This window comes from Enhydra lutris, unplaced genomic scaffold (assembly GCF_002288905.1).
Source record: "Enhydra lutris kenyoni isolate GAN:26980312 unplaced genomic scaffold, ASM228890v2 scaffoldscaffold13, whole genome shotgun sequence".
Classification (NCBI taxonomy): domain Eukaryota; kingdom Metazoa; phylum Chordata; class Mammalia; order Carnivora; family Mustelidae; genus Enhydra; species Enhydra lutris.
The window spans coordinates 16,771,012-16,789,562 of NW_019154097.1; the positions used below are offsets into that span (position 1 = coordinate 16,771,012).

Sequence of the window (18,551 nt, forward strand, 5' to 3'; positions counted from 1 at the left end):
TTATAAATAGCACGTCTTCTATTTCCACGTTTGACTCACTGGCCTCGATTACGATCAGGCCTGCTCTCCTTTCCACACCTCCGGCCGTTGCCAGGTAGGTCTCTCACTGCAACCGAAGCCGTGCGCCTGGTCTGGGTGACATGTGAGCGCGTGGTTCCTCGCGGGAGCCCCAGAGGCCGAGGTCACAGTGACCTCACACTCGTCACACGCGTGCCTCTCCTAGGCAATGCCCCTCCACGCCAGGTGGTTCTGTTGCACTTTTTCTTTGTGGCATCATGAATATTTTAAAATATTTTACCTCATTTTTCTTCTCTCCTCTCTTCTTCCTTCACTGTGGGACACCCTGTCCGTACTCTTCCGTTATTGCAGCCTGACGAGACTATGACAACTGCGTATTCATCCTCAGACGGACTATTTTAATAACTGCACTTAATTACAGAGAGCGTCGGAATGGATTAAAATTCAAGCACAAAGAGCACAAAAGAAAAGGCAACTACAGTGGCCCATTGGGGTGTTTGGGACCCAGGAGTATCTACATCATTTTTAAAGAATGAACTTTTGTGTTTGGACGTGGCTGTGTGAGACTCCTCAGACTGGCTCTACGTGTCCCTAACGTTGGATGTCAGCCCCAAACAGCAATCTCATCCTCCTCCCCACACCTGGTCCTCCCGGCTTGCGGCAGCCACACGCACCCTGTTGCCCAACCTAGAAACTGGCCCGCCCTCAGCTCCTCTCTCTGCACACCTGCCAGTTATGAGTCCTCTCTTCTTCCTCTTACATTATGTTGGGGCTGTGACCACTTACCTCGTCCTCACTGCCACCATCTCTCCCTTGGACCTCTGCCACTGCAGGTCCCAACAGGTCTTCCCTGGTTCTTCCTTTGGCTTGGACGATGATGTTGGAAGTCCCGGGGGGCAGCCTCAGCAGAAAACCCTGGATCGTTCCTTGACCACGAGAGGAACCCGGAGGTTTAGGGACTGAGAGTATTGGATACAAGGGTGGCCATGGGGAGACTAACTTATGTAATTTGGGGATGGGGAATGGGTGGGGCTCTCTGGGGTTTCTAGAAAAGAAGTTGAGTCTGTGTTATCAATCTATTCTTATTCCAACGTTGTTGGCATGTAAGGGATGGGTGCTGACCTTGTCAGCTGGTGAGTGTTGTACTTCCAGACCATCAGTCAGTCTTACCTGAATGATTTTACTGCATCCTCCCTGTGCACTAGATATTGAGCAGAGTAGCTCCTCCTAAGTCAGCCCTTCAGTAGGGCTTGTTTCCTTGACTTCAGAGTCAAGGAATCTGCAGAGGAGCTGCTAAGGTGCCCAAACCATCATTTCCCCGTCTTCAGTAAGAAAACTCCAGACTTTTGGCTGGGTAGTGCGCCATCCAGAATAAACACTTCATTTCCTAAACTTACTTGCAGCTAGGTGTACCCATATGATTAAGTTCTGGCCAACTGTTTGTCAGTGCAAAAAAGTATATGCAACTTTTAGGAATTATCCTTAAAGGCAAAAGGCATTTTTTGCCACCATTTCCCTTTTTCTTTCCAGCTGGAGTGTGGATGTGATGACTGCTGCTGGAGCAGCCGTCTTGGACTGTGAGGTAGAAGATGAAGATGTTTGCTGGGGCTAATGGAGCAACGAGATTGGAGGGGCACAGATCGTGATAACCATTTAGCCCCTTTACCAGCTCTGGACTCCTGTGTTTATCTGAGAGAGAAATAAATTTCTATTTTGCTCCAGCCAACTTTACTTTGGTTTTGGGATTCAGAATCTGATCCTCAAAAGTAGGATGTTGCAAATAACAACTAAAATATGGCATTGGCTTAGTGGAACTGGCAGGCCAGCAGATGGCAAAGACAGACATTGCCTTTTATACAGTGACTAAGGTGTCACTTTGATGGAAGTGTCATCTACAGTACTTTGGAGGAGGAACCACACGCTGACCAAGGCCAGATAATAGAGAAAATGGTGGGAGGGTACAATAAGTATGACTGTTGTTCCTTGTCGCTTTTCACTAAGTCCCATAAAAGTGAGATTGGCTGGGGCTTGAGCCTGGTGGGCTGCAGCAGAGATGGGAGGGAGCCTGGCTTGGCTAAGGGAGGCAGCCTGTAACCTGTGCTCAAAATGCATGAAGGTCTTCAAGTACAGAAAATACCAACTGCTGATGTTCTTCAAACTGCAGCTATTCAAGGCAGTGGTCTTGAAGTGACAGCCTTAGCAGGAGATAAGGCTGAGGGCAGCAAGGCATCTTCAGGACTCTCAGCCAGAAAATAACTAGGTAGCTCTAAAGGTCAGATGAAGGGTCTTGCCTTCCCACCCAAGGCTTCTCTTTCTGGTGGCCTCAAGGTAGCCACCCTTAAGAGGCATGAGCAGAGCACAGAATGTCATTCTAGGCCAGACCTTCAGCTGTGGGTACTTGCTGGAATTCAAGAAACCACAACTCTGGGGACCCCCCCAAAACTGCTCCAGAAGTAAACAGGTGACAAAAGCTGTTCTGTCCCCAAGAAGGCTGCCCACCACTGCATTCCCACCTTGGATGTGGCCATGGAGGCCCATGGACAAGGAAGTCCCCCCAGAGAGCAGGACTTGGCTGTCGGGCAGCTGAGGGACTCACTGGCCTTCTAGAAGCATCTTCGTTCTTCCTGTGCAGTGGGCTTGGATAACTGCTTGGAGCAGTGTTTCCTGTTCTTTCCTCTTATGAATGAGTTTTCAGTGGTTGTTTTCCTATTTCTGCTTCCCTGCTGTTTATGGACTGTGTTGGGAGATGACTTGTCTTGAGTTTAGAGGTCATTATACAAGAAATCACGCAGAGCTGATGAAGACCACAGATCATCCAAAGGTGATATTAGCTTTAGCTTCAAGCCATAAGGGGCTGGGGCTTGGGTTGTCTACCTTGGAGAGAGGAGGAATGGCAGAACCAAAGGATTGAACTATGGTAGAGATTATTAATTGTCCCTTAAACCCATCCTTTCCTTCTCAGAAACAGAACTCTTGAATTTGTAAGATACGTAGCTTCTGGGAATAAAAACCTTTCCTAGACTGCCTTGCAGGAGGTATAATGCTACCACTAAGTTCTAATCAATAGAGATGTCCAACATCAAGATGATATACCCTAAGGGAGGGGGTTTTGCTTGCTCCTTCCCCCTTCCTCCATCAGGCTGGCTGGAGCCATCATCACGGACCTCAGCATTGAAGCAGCATCCCAGGGATGGCAGAGCACCAGGTCAGAAGGAACCTGGGACCCTGCGGCTCTTGGAGCCACCCTGGCAGCCCTGTGTGATATATAAAGTACTGAAACTTCTTTACGTCAGTTATTGTTGTCATGACAGCTGAACCTAATTCAGATCTAGAATTTGCCATACCAGGTCAAGACAGAAATAGGTACGGAGCATCGTCATGCTCCTGACCAGAGGGAAGGCAGGCATGGGCAGAGAGCACTCTACTCCAAGACAGTTGATATTTACTTAGAGAAAAAAAAAAGAAGCAAACAGAGAAAACCCTTTCAGAAATCAAGACAATTATTAGAATAAAAATGTCAGCACACAACAAAAAGTGTTGCATAACTTGTGTGTTTTTATATCATCAAACTTTTTCAGTAGAGTCACGGATGGTTCAGAATGAAAAACATCCCAAATTTAGGGAAAAAAATGTTGCTTATTAAGATACTTTCCAAAATGACGAAATACCAATCTTTTCGTTGCTCCAAACAGAATGTGGGTTATAAAGATGGCGGACAGTCGGCCATCAGACTCCCACATGTTCGGTTCCTCAGAGTTAGGCTGAGGTCAGAGTCTCTGCAGTCTTTACAGGTTTTGTTCTCAGCACAGAACGGCAAGAACCAGAGGGTGCCGATCCTTGTCTCAGCTTTCAACCCTGCTAAGGTTTGACGGACAGTATCTCGGAGACAAGTCATGGAAAGGCGCTACGTCCCTCTCCAGTTGAATTATATGGCTTTGATTGGGGTTAATTTCAATTCTCTGGAACACTGACTCCCAGAATGGTAAACGTGAAAGAACCCAAGAACTCATCTAGTCCAGCCCAATCTTCTCTTTTGACACATAAGGAGATTGAAGCCTTAGGGTGTCACATCTCACCCAAGTCTAGGTCTAGACCCTAGTGAGCTTTCCCTTGTTTGAGCGTCTATGAGCATTTCCTATTGATGCTGCCTCTTTGTTGCCTCTGAGGGATGAAGCGGCCTGTTGCTTTCACTAAAATGATAATTTCTGAGGAACAACAAAAATAAAAGTATCAGGTAGCAATAGAGGACCAAGAGCGCTTACACTAATCTAAAAGCATTTTTAATGTTTTAATGTTAACTGTCTGGAATTAAAATAAAAAGCTTAATTAAAAACCTTTTTAAGTATAAATTACTATGGTAGGAATTACAGACCAGCATGTTTGTGATATAACACCCCTCATCCTGACCTCCCCCAGCCAATCTGAGTTTTTTTTTTCTGTGAAGTCAAAATACCAAGTGCAGGTTCTACAGGGACACAGGGAGGGACGTCCCTTCTTAAGTCAGCACATCGGTGGGTCTGATCAGATCTTCCAGAAAACAAAATGCAGATGTAAAATGTCCTTTCTGTTCACATCCAGCCAAATTTTCCAGGCAAAATATTCCGTTTTGAAGTTTTTCACTTAGGACTCCAAAAGGCTAAAGTATAATTGTTTAAATGTAGGAAGCACTGAAGCAGGAATGTGGTGGCACAAAATTTAATCAGCTGTGTCTGTAGTAATACTTACTCGTGTATTTTGCCCCTTTAGATAATGGTCTTGTCTTGTTCTTCCCCAGTATTTCATGAATTTTGTTGCTAGTAACATCTGCTGGGTCTGCACCACTGGCCTGAACCATGGCCGAAAAAGGTGAGCTGGAACCCTGGTAAGCTTTTTAGAAATTTACATACAATAATGAGAGCATTTCTGCAACTATATTAAATCATTTGTTTTTTAAGGAAAAAAAATAAACCACAACTCTCCAAACACATTTAGTCTTCTCAAGCTTCTTGCACACAGGGCGCTGGTGCATTTTTATCAAACAGCAACATCTTGCTAGACATCCTGATGGCATTTACGTGGAGGTCAGCTTTCTACCTTCCCCTCTTTTTTGGGACTTAACTGGTAGGATGTTTTTTTGAGTCCAGACTGAAGAAAGGCATTGGTAGGAGGATATTCATTTGTCCTTTTGTTCTCAGCAAAAGAAATTTTCTTTTGTGGAAAGATCCATATACTTCTGCTTCTGGTTTTGGGCTAATGGCTGGTAAATTAACTTTTCCAAGTAATGCACCTGTAAGCAGTGTCAGATAGCTACCTGCTGATGAAGTCTCCTGCTGAGAGCATTTTCTTCTGTCCTCATAGTCAACCCATAGCCTCAGAATTATTTCTCCTGTTTTACAGGAAATAGAAGAAAGAGATGTACTGCTCCAAAGTGACCAGGCCAAGAGACGGTTATTCAGGAGTGGGACCAGGAACCAAATCTCCAGCTGCATAATTGCAACCTTTCCGGGTTCATTCTGGAATCTGATAAAGATGGGGCTTCGATGGTCTCCTGTCTCAGAGTAGTGGGCTATGACACGGTGTGACATTTCCCTCCCACCCTTGCCATTTAGCAGTAAAATACTGGTGGGGGACAGGTGGGAAGTATGCAACTAAATGAGCTAAGTCTGGAGATAAAGAACCTTCAGAAACCCGGCTCCCATCATCTAGGTCTGTATCCAGCTTGCAACCAGGAAATGACTCAAATGGTCCAGAGTTTGCGAACCATCAAAATGGCTTCACTTCTGCACACTATGATATAAAAGCATCCTTTTCCTATAAATCCCACTAAGAAACTGGCTGAGCTTCCTCTCCCTTCTGGATACATAAAAGCCGCTATTTAAAAATACCACGTTAAAAATTTTATGTAATTTATTTTCCTTAAATAATAATTTGCTACAATCCTGTCAAATATTTTTAAAAAATTTAACACAGTATGAACAAAGGCATAATTCTTTAGAACAATCAAAATCGGGGTGCACTTAGAATAAATTAACATCAAATTGTGTTTATATTCAGATAGCCTGATCCTCTCCTTTGAAATGAAATGGAGACCATTCTAACCGAGGGTGAATGCACACATTTGTTCTTCTATACAGAGACTCATTCTTTATAGAAACTCAACTGTAATTTGAATCAAGTTCGGAATCCTGAGAAACACTTACCATGGGCACACACACACATCCACACACATCCACGGACAACCCTCTAGAAGCTGGGATTCCCATGGTTCCACGACTAGATCTTTCCTCAGAAGGGCCAAAGATTCTGAATATTTAGATGATATCCCATCTCCCCTCAGGAAAATCGTTAATGTTTCAAGTTTAATAGCTTGAAGTAGCAGCAATCCACGTAGTAGGTTCAGTAGTCGAGAATTCCAGTCTTGGGTTCTGCAGGTATAGCAAAGGGGCGAGCAGAGGCGAGAAGGACCCTACTCCCAAGGATAGATAGGACGGACAGGCGAGAAGGACCCTACTCCTAAGGAGACATCGTTCTCAGAGCCTCAGCTGAAAGCTCGCCTGAACTCACATGACTAACCTGGTCCAGGCACTGTGTGAGCCCCTGGAGAGGGTCACTAATGCAGGGAGCAAGTGGGGCATTTTGGACATGATTCTCAGAAACACGAAATACGGGAAGTGGTGGGGAGATGGGGCAGAGGAAGGCGGGGCAGAAAAGGTCGCGCCTGCCCCTCAGCCTGCAATCCCACCAGCCTGCCTCTGAGTACATTCATCAGGGTTCCCCTAGCAGCGGCGCGTGAATGCCAACGGTTCCAGCTCTGCCTCGAAGCACAGAAAGCTCAGCCCTTAGAGTCCTATAAACACAGACACACAAACGCCCTAGCAACTCCAAGTAGCCACACCCTCTTGTTTCTGGGAGGTCAACAACGTGGCTGGCCTCCCCTCCCAACTACCCAAGGATGGTTTACAGGAACATGGTGAGGTCTAGGGAGGAAGGCAATAGGACAGGCCCCAAACTGAGATCCCCTTTTGCTTATTTCGAGGATGAACGGGCCTAAGAGTTGCTATAACTGCATGCGTTATCTACACGGTTCCTCTGTACATGATACCTCTTCTAGAGAACTTTAAAGTGCCTGGGTTCAAATGTGCTCATTCCTTCCCCATGGCCTACAGATTTCCTCTTGCTGCTTCCGGAGAGAAGGTCTGTCCTGACGGAGGACGCCCTTGGGAAGGAGGAATGAACGCTTCACAGTTGTCTTAACTGGAATCCAGCATTTGGACTAAGCCCTCTTCATAAACACGAAGGATCGCTTCACATACAAACTTGTACTGGCTCTGGAAAAGAAAAGGAAAGAAACCTGTCAGCCCACCCGCGGCTCCGGAAACACGGCCTCATACCGCATCCACGCTCGGTCTTTCACACGGCTTGTGAGTGCTCTGAGCTCCGGCTCTGGGCCAGGGCAGACCCTGAGTCCCTGCCGGGGACGCACGGCGGGGCAGAGGCCCCCGTGCAGCTATTATTCCTGCATCATGAGGGCTGGGGACTCCCAGACAGTGACAGGCAAAGTGTCATGGAAGCCCCTGCCGAGGGAGGAAGCAGCCCGTTCCGTGCGGCAGAGTCAAGGTTCAGAGCCCGGGCCGGGAACACCTGGGCGGGAAAGGAGAGGCTGCGCTGGCGGCCGGGCCCTGGGCATGTGGAGCCTTGAGCCACAGTAAGGAGCCTGGAGCCTGGAGCCTGTTTTAGGCAGGGCCACTGAACGCTGCTCGGCAGGATGTGGTTCTTTATATTAACTGACACCTATAGAACTTATTTAGTGAAGTGTATGGGGTGAAAGAAAGCGTTGAGACGGTGCTTTACCAGCTGGGAAAATCCACCCAGAAGATGCACTGTAAACATGGTAAACCAGGGGCGCCTGGGCGGCTCAGTGGGTTAAAGCCTCAGCCTTCGGCTTAGGTCATGATTCCCAGGGTCCTGGGATCGAGCCCCGCATCCGGCTCTCTGCTCAGCGGGAAGTCTGCTTCCCCCTCTCTCTCTCTGCCTGACTCTCTGCCTACTTGTGATCTCTGTCAAATAAATAAATAAAATCTTAAAAAAAACAAAAAACAAAAAACAAAAAACCCATGGTAAACCGGCAGTGAGGGCTTCCGTAACATGAACCAGGGCAGAGAACGAGAGTCTTAATAACCTGATCTTTTCCTCTTAATTGTATTTCCCAAGTATAATATAAAACAAGAGCTCACGATCATTAGAGAAATCTTAGGAACTCTGTCCATGAGCTTGTGAGGGCACAGAGCTGGCTGCAACATGGCATTCTCACTCCTTTCTTTGCTTACTCCACCACCTCCTCTAGAAAGCCTTCCCTGACTTTCCAAAGTCTGCTTTTGATACTCCTCCATTGAGTTCCTTGACTCCCCTTAGACTTCATTACTGTTGAAGCTTTAACTGACTGATCCAGTTTTCCCACCACATAGAAGCTTGGGTCTCTCTGGTATGTGCCATTTTCTTTTCTTTTCTTTTTTTTTTTTTTTTAAAGATTTTATTTATTTATTTTACAGACAGAAATCACAAGTAGGCAGAGAGGCAGGCAGAGAGAGAGGGGGAAGCAGGCTCCCCGCTGAGCAGAGAGCCTGATGCGGGGCTCCATCCTAGGACTCTGGGATCATGACCCGAGCCCAAGGCAGAGGCTTTAACCCACTGAGCCACCCAGGTGCCCGTGTGCCATTTTCTAAATGAATGTGGGATGGTCCCCATTTTACAAAAGCTGGGGAAACTGAGGCTTGGAGAGAGGTTAAGGGACTAGCCAAAGGTCACCCAGTATGTGGGGTAGCCTGAATCATGTGCTTTTTTCTACATCCCCCCATCCCCCTCTCTTGAAGTTCAAGGGGAAACCCACAAGATTTCCTTTGGGAGACACTTGCAGTGTAAATGGCCCAGGTGTGATGCACATGGGAGACAGCCCAAGGAGGAGAGAGTAGGGCTGTGTGAAATGTCCACTGAGCCAAAAGGCTCACCCACAGACAGGCAGGTGCAGTAAAACCCTTGGGGGACTTTGCTTACTTCTGTTGGATAAATGATGGGCCAGTGGCTCGAGCACGTAGAACACAACCAGGGCTGCTCCCTGGCCGCGTGGCTGGCAGGAACCACATGACGGAGACAGCAAAGGGGAAGGGCAGCAAAAGACAGAGGTCACACAGGGTGGGCTTTGGAGTCGCTCAGCCCGGATAAGCTCTGCGACCTTGGGCAAGGGATGCAGAGCCCTGAGCTTTGGTCTCTGAACATGCCAAGCCCTTCGCAGAGGCCTGGCCCAGGGCAAGCAGCCAGAAAGTATTGGCCACTGTTACTACCTTTATCAATGGATTTCTACTCACTGATGTCTGCACCATCATGGCACGCTGGTCTCGCATTTTCCGGACAATATCCAGTGGGTAAACAGGCAGGTTTCTCTCAATGAGGCACATGGCTGTTTCCATGGTGACCAGCACACCCGTGCGCCCTATTCCAGCACTGGGGGGACAGAAGCAGAGACTTGGGATTTGCTCACACAGTATTTCTGCAAGGCCCAGCTTAACTCCCAGCCAGTTCCCATGTTTACTCAGAGCCTTCCTCCCCTGACCTTCAGAAATACGAAACGCACATTCAGGGCGTGCTCTCGAACGGGCTGAGCATATTCTGAGGCCAGGGGCTTCAACACCCGTGAAGAGAAACCCAGCTTTAAGTGCAAGCTGCACCCCACTCTCATTCACGTCTATTGTGAAGGTCAGAGGCTCAAGGACAGACGGAAAGCTGAGGGTGCAGCTTTCTTTTTCTGGTCTACATCAGGACCTTATTCATAAAATTCCAAATCTTTTGAAACAGCGCAGAAGTAAAGCAGAGGCATCTTGTAAAGGCGTCTGGTGTCGTGGGATGTAGGGTGCTCTTTGCCAACTTTCTCCAGGTCTTTCCCTCTGGGGTGTGTGTGTGAACACAAACAGCACCGGAGGGCCACCGTACCTGCAGTGAACTAACACAGGTTCGCCGTCCACGCGCAGGGAGCGCACAGAGTTGACGAACTCCAGAAAGTCTGAGGAGTCATCGGGAACGCCGTGGTCGGGCCACGCGACATACTGGAGGTGCGTCACAGTGTGCTCCTCCCCGGTCTGTGGAAGAGGCAGGGTGGCCTTGGTGAATCCATCCAGAAGGTGGGCAGGGGGACCCCAGCCTCAGTTATGGTGGTCCTGTCTCTGGCTGTCCTTCTGCCTGCCATGCACAGCCCTGCCGAGGTCCCCGGAAAGCCCCATTTACCAGGGCTACTCTCCCACGCACCCATCCTCTGGGACACGGCTCAGGCCACAACCCTGCCCCCCCCCCACCCCCAGGACAGGTTCTTCCTCACTTCTGCCCTCCTCGATTCCTTCCCATTTGCTCTGATGGTCCTTGCCATTAGGGCCACAAATGGGCTTTTTCTTTCTTTCGGGAAGCAAAATACACGTACAATGAGCTTACCACTTTAAGCATTAGGTGTACAGTTCAGTGGGATTACCTACTTCCCAGAGTGGTACAACCATCACCACTAGCCTTTCGCAGAGGTCGTTCATCTTCCTGAGCTGCAGCTCCGGACCCGGGAAGCACTAACTCTTCATGCCCCCGCCCCCCAGCCAAGCACCCTTCCACTCCCTGTCTCTCGGATTTGGACTCCTGCACTACTCCGTACTGCTGCACAGTACTTTCCTCTCGTGACTGGCTGATCTGACCTAGTAGAACGTCTCCAAGGGTCATCCTTGCTGTAACATGCATCAGCCTTTTTGAGAGGCTGTGAAAGGCTGAATAGTATTTCCACTGTATAAACGGACCATATCTTGTTTCTCCATGTATCTGTCAATGGACACTTGGACGTTCCCACCTGCGGGCTATGGTGAGCAGTGGTGCTGTGAACAAGGGTGCTGGTTCTTTCGTAAGTCGGCCTGTACACTGGCTGAGAGGCTCACCAGGGGAAAATGGAGAACACACCTGGAGGCACCAGCCTGCCCAGGACCATGGGGGATACTGCTGTAGAACCTGCCTCTAAGCTGTGCCCTCCCCGCCACCCCCATTCCCTGCAGGGGTGCGGCTTACCTCAGTGTTGGTGACCAGCATTTCCCGGAACACGTAAGCAATGGTGCAGTCCTCTGACTGACATCGGATGTGAAAGTTGCCGTGTTCCATGACATCGGGAGGATCAGGCCAGTACTGGTGACACTTGGTCTGCAAGGGAACCACCGGGTGTGAGCTAACCTCCACTGTGGGGCTGGTGCTCAGGACCAGTGACCGGACGGACGGGGCGGGGGAGGGGCATCCGGCCAGAGCCCACACACTCCCACCAGGTACTCTGAGAGTGGCTGGTAGCAGGCAGCCTCAGGCAGAGCCCATCAGCTCTGTCTGTTCCCTGAGGGCAGGAGAGGAGCCTCCCCTCCTCTCCTGGAGAGTAGGCTAGGAGTGAGCCTGCCAGGGGCCAGGCCACAGCTCTCCATGCAGCCTGGGGCTGCAGCCCGGAGGTTGAGTACAGAGCCCAGCCTCCTCCTCATCAGGGTCCGCTTGCTGGAAGAACAGGAGAGGCCTCAGACATGGTGCCTTGACACAGGAACAACCTCTCTTCCTCATCCTCCCCTAACCCCCGCATCAAGCCCGCTCCAGGGCCTTGGGCCCCTTCTCTGCTCTCCATACCCCCATCCACCTCACCCTCCTTCACCATCCATCCCCTACCCACTCGAGTAGAAGGCCTCAAGGCACAGCGGTTAAGAGCACACAGTGGGAAGTCAGAAGTCTACTGGACTCATTTTCTCCTCTACCTGTTAGCCTTATGGACTTTGAACCTGCCTCTCAACCTCTTGGGATTATCACCGTCTTCACTGGATAGACTGGGACAGCACCTGCTTCCCTGATGGTGACAGAGGCTGGAGGTAATGGTGGGCAGTGCCAGGCTCACTGTGGGGGGTCAGGTTACCATGGTTGCTATGAGCCCCCCAATCAACTTCAGTAAGGGTGATCAGAAATTCCACAGAAATCCCAGCGAAAGAAGGCCCCAAACTGAGATGAACATCCCTGTACATTCAAGCAGAATCCCCTAGTCCCTCAGAGGCTTTTGTCCACGACTCACAGAGCTGACACACTCCCCAGATGGCCAATGAAGAACCCCGGCCTCAGAGGCATTAAGCGACTTGCCCAAGGTCATAGAGCTGCTGTGGTTCCCCTTAAGCTCACCGAGAGCCCACGGCCTCTCCCTGTTTTTGATCCTCCCTTTCAAATCCTGATGCTGGCCCACAGCTGTCTTAGCTCCTGCCTCCAGCTTCAAAGCAAAACTCAGGGCCAAGCTGTCCATCCCATCACAGTGCCATCAAATTCTGACTCATTCAATTTTTTTTTTCCTCTCCAAGCCTATAGTTGCAACATCTTACATAAAACTTATATTTGTGTACAGCTAAAAGGGGCTATAAACCGACAGATGCACGTGATTTGTCTAGAACAGCTTTTCTATTCTTATTTTCAAACGTCACAGTGAGTACTTGAAATTAAAGCGTGCGGTCGGAAAGTTGGAGTTAAGAATTTACTTGTAAACCTTAAATATGGGTGTTTGGGTTAGTGGCCATTTCCCAACTTCCCTTAGACAGGAAGGAGCCACCGTCCCCAGAACTCAGGGCAGAGTCAACCCCCTCTGGTCTACACCTGCCTCATCATCTCAGGGTGTCAGGGAACATCTCAAGAAGACGTGAGCACACATGGACCGTGAGCCGAACTGGACACTCAGAGGCTCCTCGGCCCCTCCTGGTCCTCCGAACGTGGGTTCCGCTTGCCTTTCCTGCTCCCAGGGGCTGCTTGGAGGACACAGCCTAAAGGCAGTAACGTGCTGTTGGAAACACCTATCCTAACTGAGCCCAGTTAGGGTCTCTATAAACTTTGAAGATTTGACGGGAAGGTGCAAGGATCCACTTGTCTTGCTGCTACCCAAGACAAGCCTTGTAAGGTGCCTTGGCTTCCGGAAACTGTCACCCACCAAGCCGCAGTGGTCTGTGTCTTTCTTCAGTTTCTCCCTGGCCCCTGCATCCTGCGGGCGGGCCCAGGACCCCTGCCTGGCTTCAGATCACAGCCGGGCAGCTCCTGGGAGGGCTCTCAGCTACAGATGCCCAGGCGTCCTGCCCACAGGACCGCTGACGCGAAAGGCTGTCTGAAGTGATCGGCCCATACAAGGCACAGCCACAGATACCCTATTTCCAGAGACTCCCAGCGAAGCTGACGAGAACCGGACTCCACGCTTTGATCAAATTTAGGTTTTAGGTCTTTTGGATCACAAAGCAGTGAGGGTGTAGAGAAAGAGCAAGGAGTCTGTGAAAACCGAGTTTCAATCCTGGTGAATAGAAATCTCCACTAACCAACGGTGTGATCCTGGGTGAGTTACTAGACTTCTCGAGTCTCGGTGTCCACATTCCTGCAGGCTGTGGGGGAGAGGACGGTAACCACTAAAGCCTACTAGCTATTGCTCAGGGTACGCCCAGCACGAAATGGTACTTTTTATGGGTATTAGCTTGGCCTCAAAAATACCCTATGGAGGGCGGTATTACCGGTCTCTCTATTTTGCATATGAATAAACTGAGGTTTTGAGTGTGAATCTACTGCAGATCATACAAAGATGTGAAAAATAATTTTTCCCCCAGAGAAAGCATCCCTGATGGAAGGTGCGGGAGAATGCTTTTTCAATAGAAAAGTGATACCCCTATAGGTCTTTCTCCTCTATGAGGAAACCTGTGAACCTGAAGGGAGACTATTGCTAAGACTAAGAGAAACATTTTGAGGGGGAATGAAACAAGGCAGGTATCAAAGTGATGCTGCCGCGGGAGCACCTCACAGGCTGGAAGACGTGCTCGAGGAGACCCCGCACTCATGGACGCGCCTGCTGGGCACAGCCGTGATGGGGGCTCTGGCCAGCCACCATCTGCGGGGAGGCCCATCCTGTTGAATGCACAGTAGGGGAGAAAGCAAATGGGACACGGTGAAAAGCTCAACTCTCAGAATAGGGAAGGGGAGAAGCTGGCTTGGAGACAACCCGTGGGTGGGGTGAAGAATAGATAAGAGACCTCAGGGATAAAGGGCGCGGGTCAGCTGAGAGCTCCAAACAGGAGAGGGAGGAAACATGTGGCCTGGATTTTTACAAGAACAGGTTTTCAACAATGGATGCACAGGAGGGTAAGTCCCCAGGGCCTGAGATAGCGAAGGCAATACCGACTCCGGAGAAGGGGCTGGCTGGGATGGGCTCAGTCAGGAAGACTGCTGGGAAACAAAGAAGGCCTGTGGGGCGCAGGGAGACCTCGGAGGAGCTCAGGTTCCGAGAAGATGCCGACAAAAGGCGGGGAAGTGGGATGTCATCAGCACAGAGCAGGAGGGGCAGGGCCCATAAGAGTGGGCAGTGGAAGCAGGGCCAATGGGATGGAAGGAAGGGCCTTTCTGTCCAGGCTGGAATGAACAGGATGAGGGAAGAGGGGCTGTTTTCCAGGGTAGATCATCGGTCACTCGCCAGGCCTGCTGCAGCTCGAGAAGGACCTCAGGGCTGGGAAGGGCAGAGCCAACCTTAAAGGGGAAAGAGAAGCCCAACCCAGGGAGGTCACTGTGTCCAGCTGCCCCAAAAGACCTTGTGACATGGGGGAGTGGCACCTCTATGAATACTCTGAAAGAAGATTCCAGGCGCCCAGAAGTCACAGAATAGAGGCAAGCATAGCACAGGTTTCAAATGGGGAGCCCGGCAGGCTGTGGAAAAAGAAAAGGTGACAAAGGTGATGTTAGTCACCTACAAAATAGCAGAAATGGCCCAGAGCAGGGCCTGCAGAGTGTGGGAGCTGCTGGCACAATCAGGGGATTCAATAACATGGAAATGCATTTTTAAAAAAATATATTTATTTATGTATTCTTAGAGCACCCACTCGAGCAGTGGGGAGGGGCAACGGGAGAGGGAGAGAGAATCTTAAATAGGCTCCATGCTCACTGTAGAGCCTGATACGGGGCTTGATCTCATGATCCTGAGATCAGGACCTGAGCTGAAACCAAGAGTTGGACACGTTAACCGACGGAGCCACCAGGCGTCCCAGGCAAATTTTTTCATATGTGCCAAGGACAGTCTGAATTGGGTTGAGGATGGCTTTAACAACCCTTCCTTAATACATTAACTCCCTTTTCATGAGAGACAGAGAAAGCATGGGTGCGCACACATTCATCTGCTCCAGGCTTTGTGTCCAGAAGCTGCAAGGTGAGGCAAGAGTACTCACTTATACTTTAGTAACACTGTTCTATGGTGCATACACATATCTATCTATCTATCTATCTATCTATCTATCTATATATAGGGTCCATGCCCAGAGTGGAGTCCAACATAGGGCGTGAACTCAGAACCCTGAGATCAAGACCTGAGCTGAGATCAAGAGTCAGATGTTTAACCAACTAAGCCACCAGGTGCCCCGTGGTCTTTGTATTGTCATGTATACCTTCTCTTTATGGCATGTGATATTTGATTTCCATTTAAGGTATATCTTTTAAAATAAATTTATTAAGGAAAAAAAGATATGTCAATTTAAAGAAAAAAATAATACTGTAGTAAAATAAATTCAGTCTAGTCCCAGCAACAATTGTTAAGGTGGTCCCCAGCTACCACTGTCAGCTGATGTTTACATCATATTGTGTGCCAAGCACCCTTCCAAGAAACCCACTGATATTAACCCCCGACAATCCCACAAGACAGGCACTATGATTATTCCATTCTACCAGAGGTTTTGTAGCTTTCCAAAGTCACACAAAGTTCAGAGCCAGGATCTGAATCTGACTGCCTAATCTTCCCCACCACAGCCCAGAACAAGAGGGTTGTGAGGGCTCCAGAAAAAGAGAGAGTGCGGGACTGTGAGTCAGCCGGGGTTCCCTAAGTTCAAAAAAAAGGGTCTAGGTCACTTCATTTCCTATTCAAAACAAAATTAGAAAGTGACAAAAAATGAAACAAAATATAAACAAACAAACAAAAAAATCAGACAAAACTGAGACTTGTGGACAAGGAGATGAGGTGATGCCCTGTGATTTCAGGAAAGCCTTGCACAGTCTCTCAGGGTAACGGGGTAAGACAAGGTAGAGAAAAGCAGGAGCCAGGAGCAGAGCTGGAAGGGTTACAGCTGCTGCCCCAAGGGTGCCCTCGATGCGTCTGACTCACGGCATTCTAGAAGGAGGTTTCTACTGCCTCTTGAGGACCTTCACATTTTTTAACAGTGACTTCATGACAAGAAGAGATTCTGATCAAAACTGTGAGTGACAAGAAGCTAAGAGTGACAGCCAACACAAGGAACAATAGAAGGGAAGCCCAAAAAGCCGCAGGGAGCATGTGACAGGCCAGATCTATGGCCGAATCCAGCCCGTGACAATGACACATGAAACAATGCTAACATCTGCTGGACACTTGCCACATGTGGTTCTCTAAGCCTTCTACATACAACGGCTCCGTCTCTACAACCCGTCCAAGATGGGCATGACGATGGCCTCCACCTCATATATGGAGAAGCTAAGGGCAGAGAGATGAAGTAACTTGCTCAGGGGGAATCACGCTGTGAACCCAGATTGTCTGGCTCCAGGACCCGCGACATTCTGCACGTGTAGCTTCGAAGAGTCAAGCGCAGAGTACGGAACAGGGCAACTGGCCCGAGAGTGACACCAAGACAGAGACCAAACGCTTTCTGCGGGTCACAGGACTGCTGGAGGCCGAGATTATAATAACCTTTTACAAAGTCTGAGGTTATTTTCAGATACCTAAAAGGCCAGTGCTTAGGAGAGAGGGGTAACTTATTCTGTGTCTTCCCGGTGGGAGAAGCAGGTGGGGTGGAGGTTCAAAGGCATGTGGATTTCAGCGAGTGGTAAGGAGGAATTTTTTTTTTTTTTTTTTTTAAACTGGAGCCGAACACCCATGAGACGGACCCTGGAGGTGTTTTTGCAGAAGCGGGGAGCCCGCTACTTCGGAGAACACACAGAAGTCCTTTGCAATCCATCAGGCTCTGCAGAATTAGTTAGGAATTCTCATTTTGCTGTTTCAGGCGAGAGTATAGACTGTTCTCAAACATACTATTCATTCTAATCTGCACAATCTGATTTTCAGCGTGGATCAATTTGGTATTCTGAGTGATGGACCAGGGAGGGAGGCCTGGGAGGGAGGCCTGGGAGGGAGCAGCACACGAATCATTCAAAGCAGGTGGCTCAAAGTTAATTTATCTTTGCATAAATGTTTCCTAATGAAGGTATCTTGCCGTATGCACAAGTTAGAGAATGCACAACACAGGTATCCCTTGCCCAGTGACTTCTGTTCTATGACCAGTGAAATGCTCCTCTGGAAAATGCACCACACTAAGCCCATTGTGCTGCCTGTCACTCTCCTCATCAAGCCCTTCTTCCCCTTTTTGCATCGGGTTTTGCTGCATCACAAGCAAGGCAGACAGACGCTGTAATTTTTCTACTTATTATGGTCACTGTGGCACACCCACCACTCTGCTCAGGACCAGCGCTTGTCCTGCGTGGCCGAGGCTACAGTCAACAGGGGAGTTCGGGGCCAGGTGAAGGGAGGCAAGGGGAACGGCCTTCTGCTGGTTATGACGGATCAGAGACAGGGACGGGAGGGGCTGTCTGATCCTCGTCAGCTCTGGGAGGGCCAGGGAGTGGGCAGGAGTGCCGAGCCGCCCATCAGTCGAGGTGTCTATCAGTAGCTCTCAAAAGGAGACCTATGGGTCACACAGGGGCTGGACCAGGGGGTGTTAAAGATCCTTTCCAGGTCTGAGGTTCATGTTCCACAGAGCACGGTGTGACATGCCCGCGTGTGAATTGGAAATCAAGCCACTTACCCGTCCTCGCTCGGTGAGAGTCGTCAACATGACAATGAGTGATAACTTCTGATCCCAGACGACTTGCCAAAATTGTGCACAGGTGTGTGGCAGGGGACCCTGAGCAGCAATGTACTTGTTCACAAGGTTAGCAGCAGGAATTTCCATCTGGCAAGAGATGGTTCAGGCGTTAGTACCCGTCGCCGTGACAAGGTGGACGCGGAACTGGATCTTAAACTCTTCTAGTTGGTGCCTGACATCACACCAGAATATCCCGCCAATTTATAGCCAACAAGGAAAATCAAAGAAAAAGCTACTTTAAAAAATCCTTGAAACACACTGGACAACGCCACTAGCATTAACTACGTAGGGTAAAGCCGTACGACACGCAGTAGGTGATAATCAGAAACGTACCTACAAGATGGCAAAGAGTCTCAATGACTTTTACTGCCAGATCCTAAATATAATCAGTGCTGGCCATCTGTATCTTCAGCAACACATACCGGTCCTCGTGCCCAAATCTTTCCCCATGCAGGGCTTTCTATCAAGATCCACGGACTTTTCTCTGATGCACAGACCACACGGCTTATCCCCCCACAAATGCTATGCTTTGCTTTCTGCAGGGCTGCTAATGTCGTGTCATTGAGCTGACCAATCCTTTCCCCCACCCAACCTTACGATGTATCATCAACAAATACAAATTGCATGTATTTAAGGTGT

General features: G+C 49.2%; 1 protein-coding gene across 2 annotated transcripts in view; it reads right to left on the minus strand.

The window, feature by feature from the left end:
• Positions 1-5,892: 5,892 nt before the first annotated feature.
• LOC111145875 (protein tyrosine phosphatase, non-receptor type 3) overlaps positions 5,893-18,551 on the minus strand; it is a 111,140-nt gene continuing 98,481 nt past the window's right edge. Inside the window, exons 22-26 of one of the 2 annotated variants that reach the window (XM_022501160.1) lie at positions 17,853-17,999; positions 11,083-11,211; positions 9,982-10,127; positions 9,360-9,495; positions 5,893-7,325 (exon numbers count right to left, since the gene is read on the minus strand). In XM_022501160.1, the coding sequence (XP_022356868.1) occupies positions 7,248-7,325; positions 9,360-9,495; positions 9,982-10,127; positions 11,083-11,211; positions 17,853-17,999 (636 nt within the window). In that variant the 3' untranslated portion in view covers positions 5,893-7,247. The remainder of the gene's footprint in view (positions 7,326-9,359; positions 9,496-9,981; positions 10,128-11,082; positions 11,212-17,852; positions 18,000-18,551) is intronic. The other variant, XM_022501161.1, reaches the window with a different exon arrangement.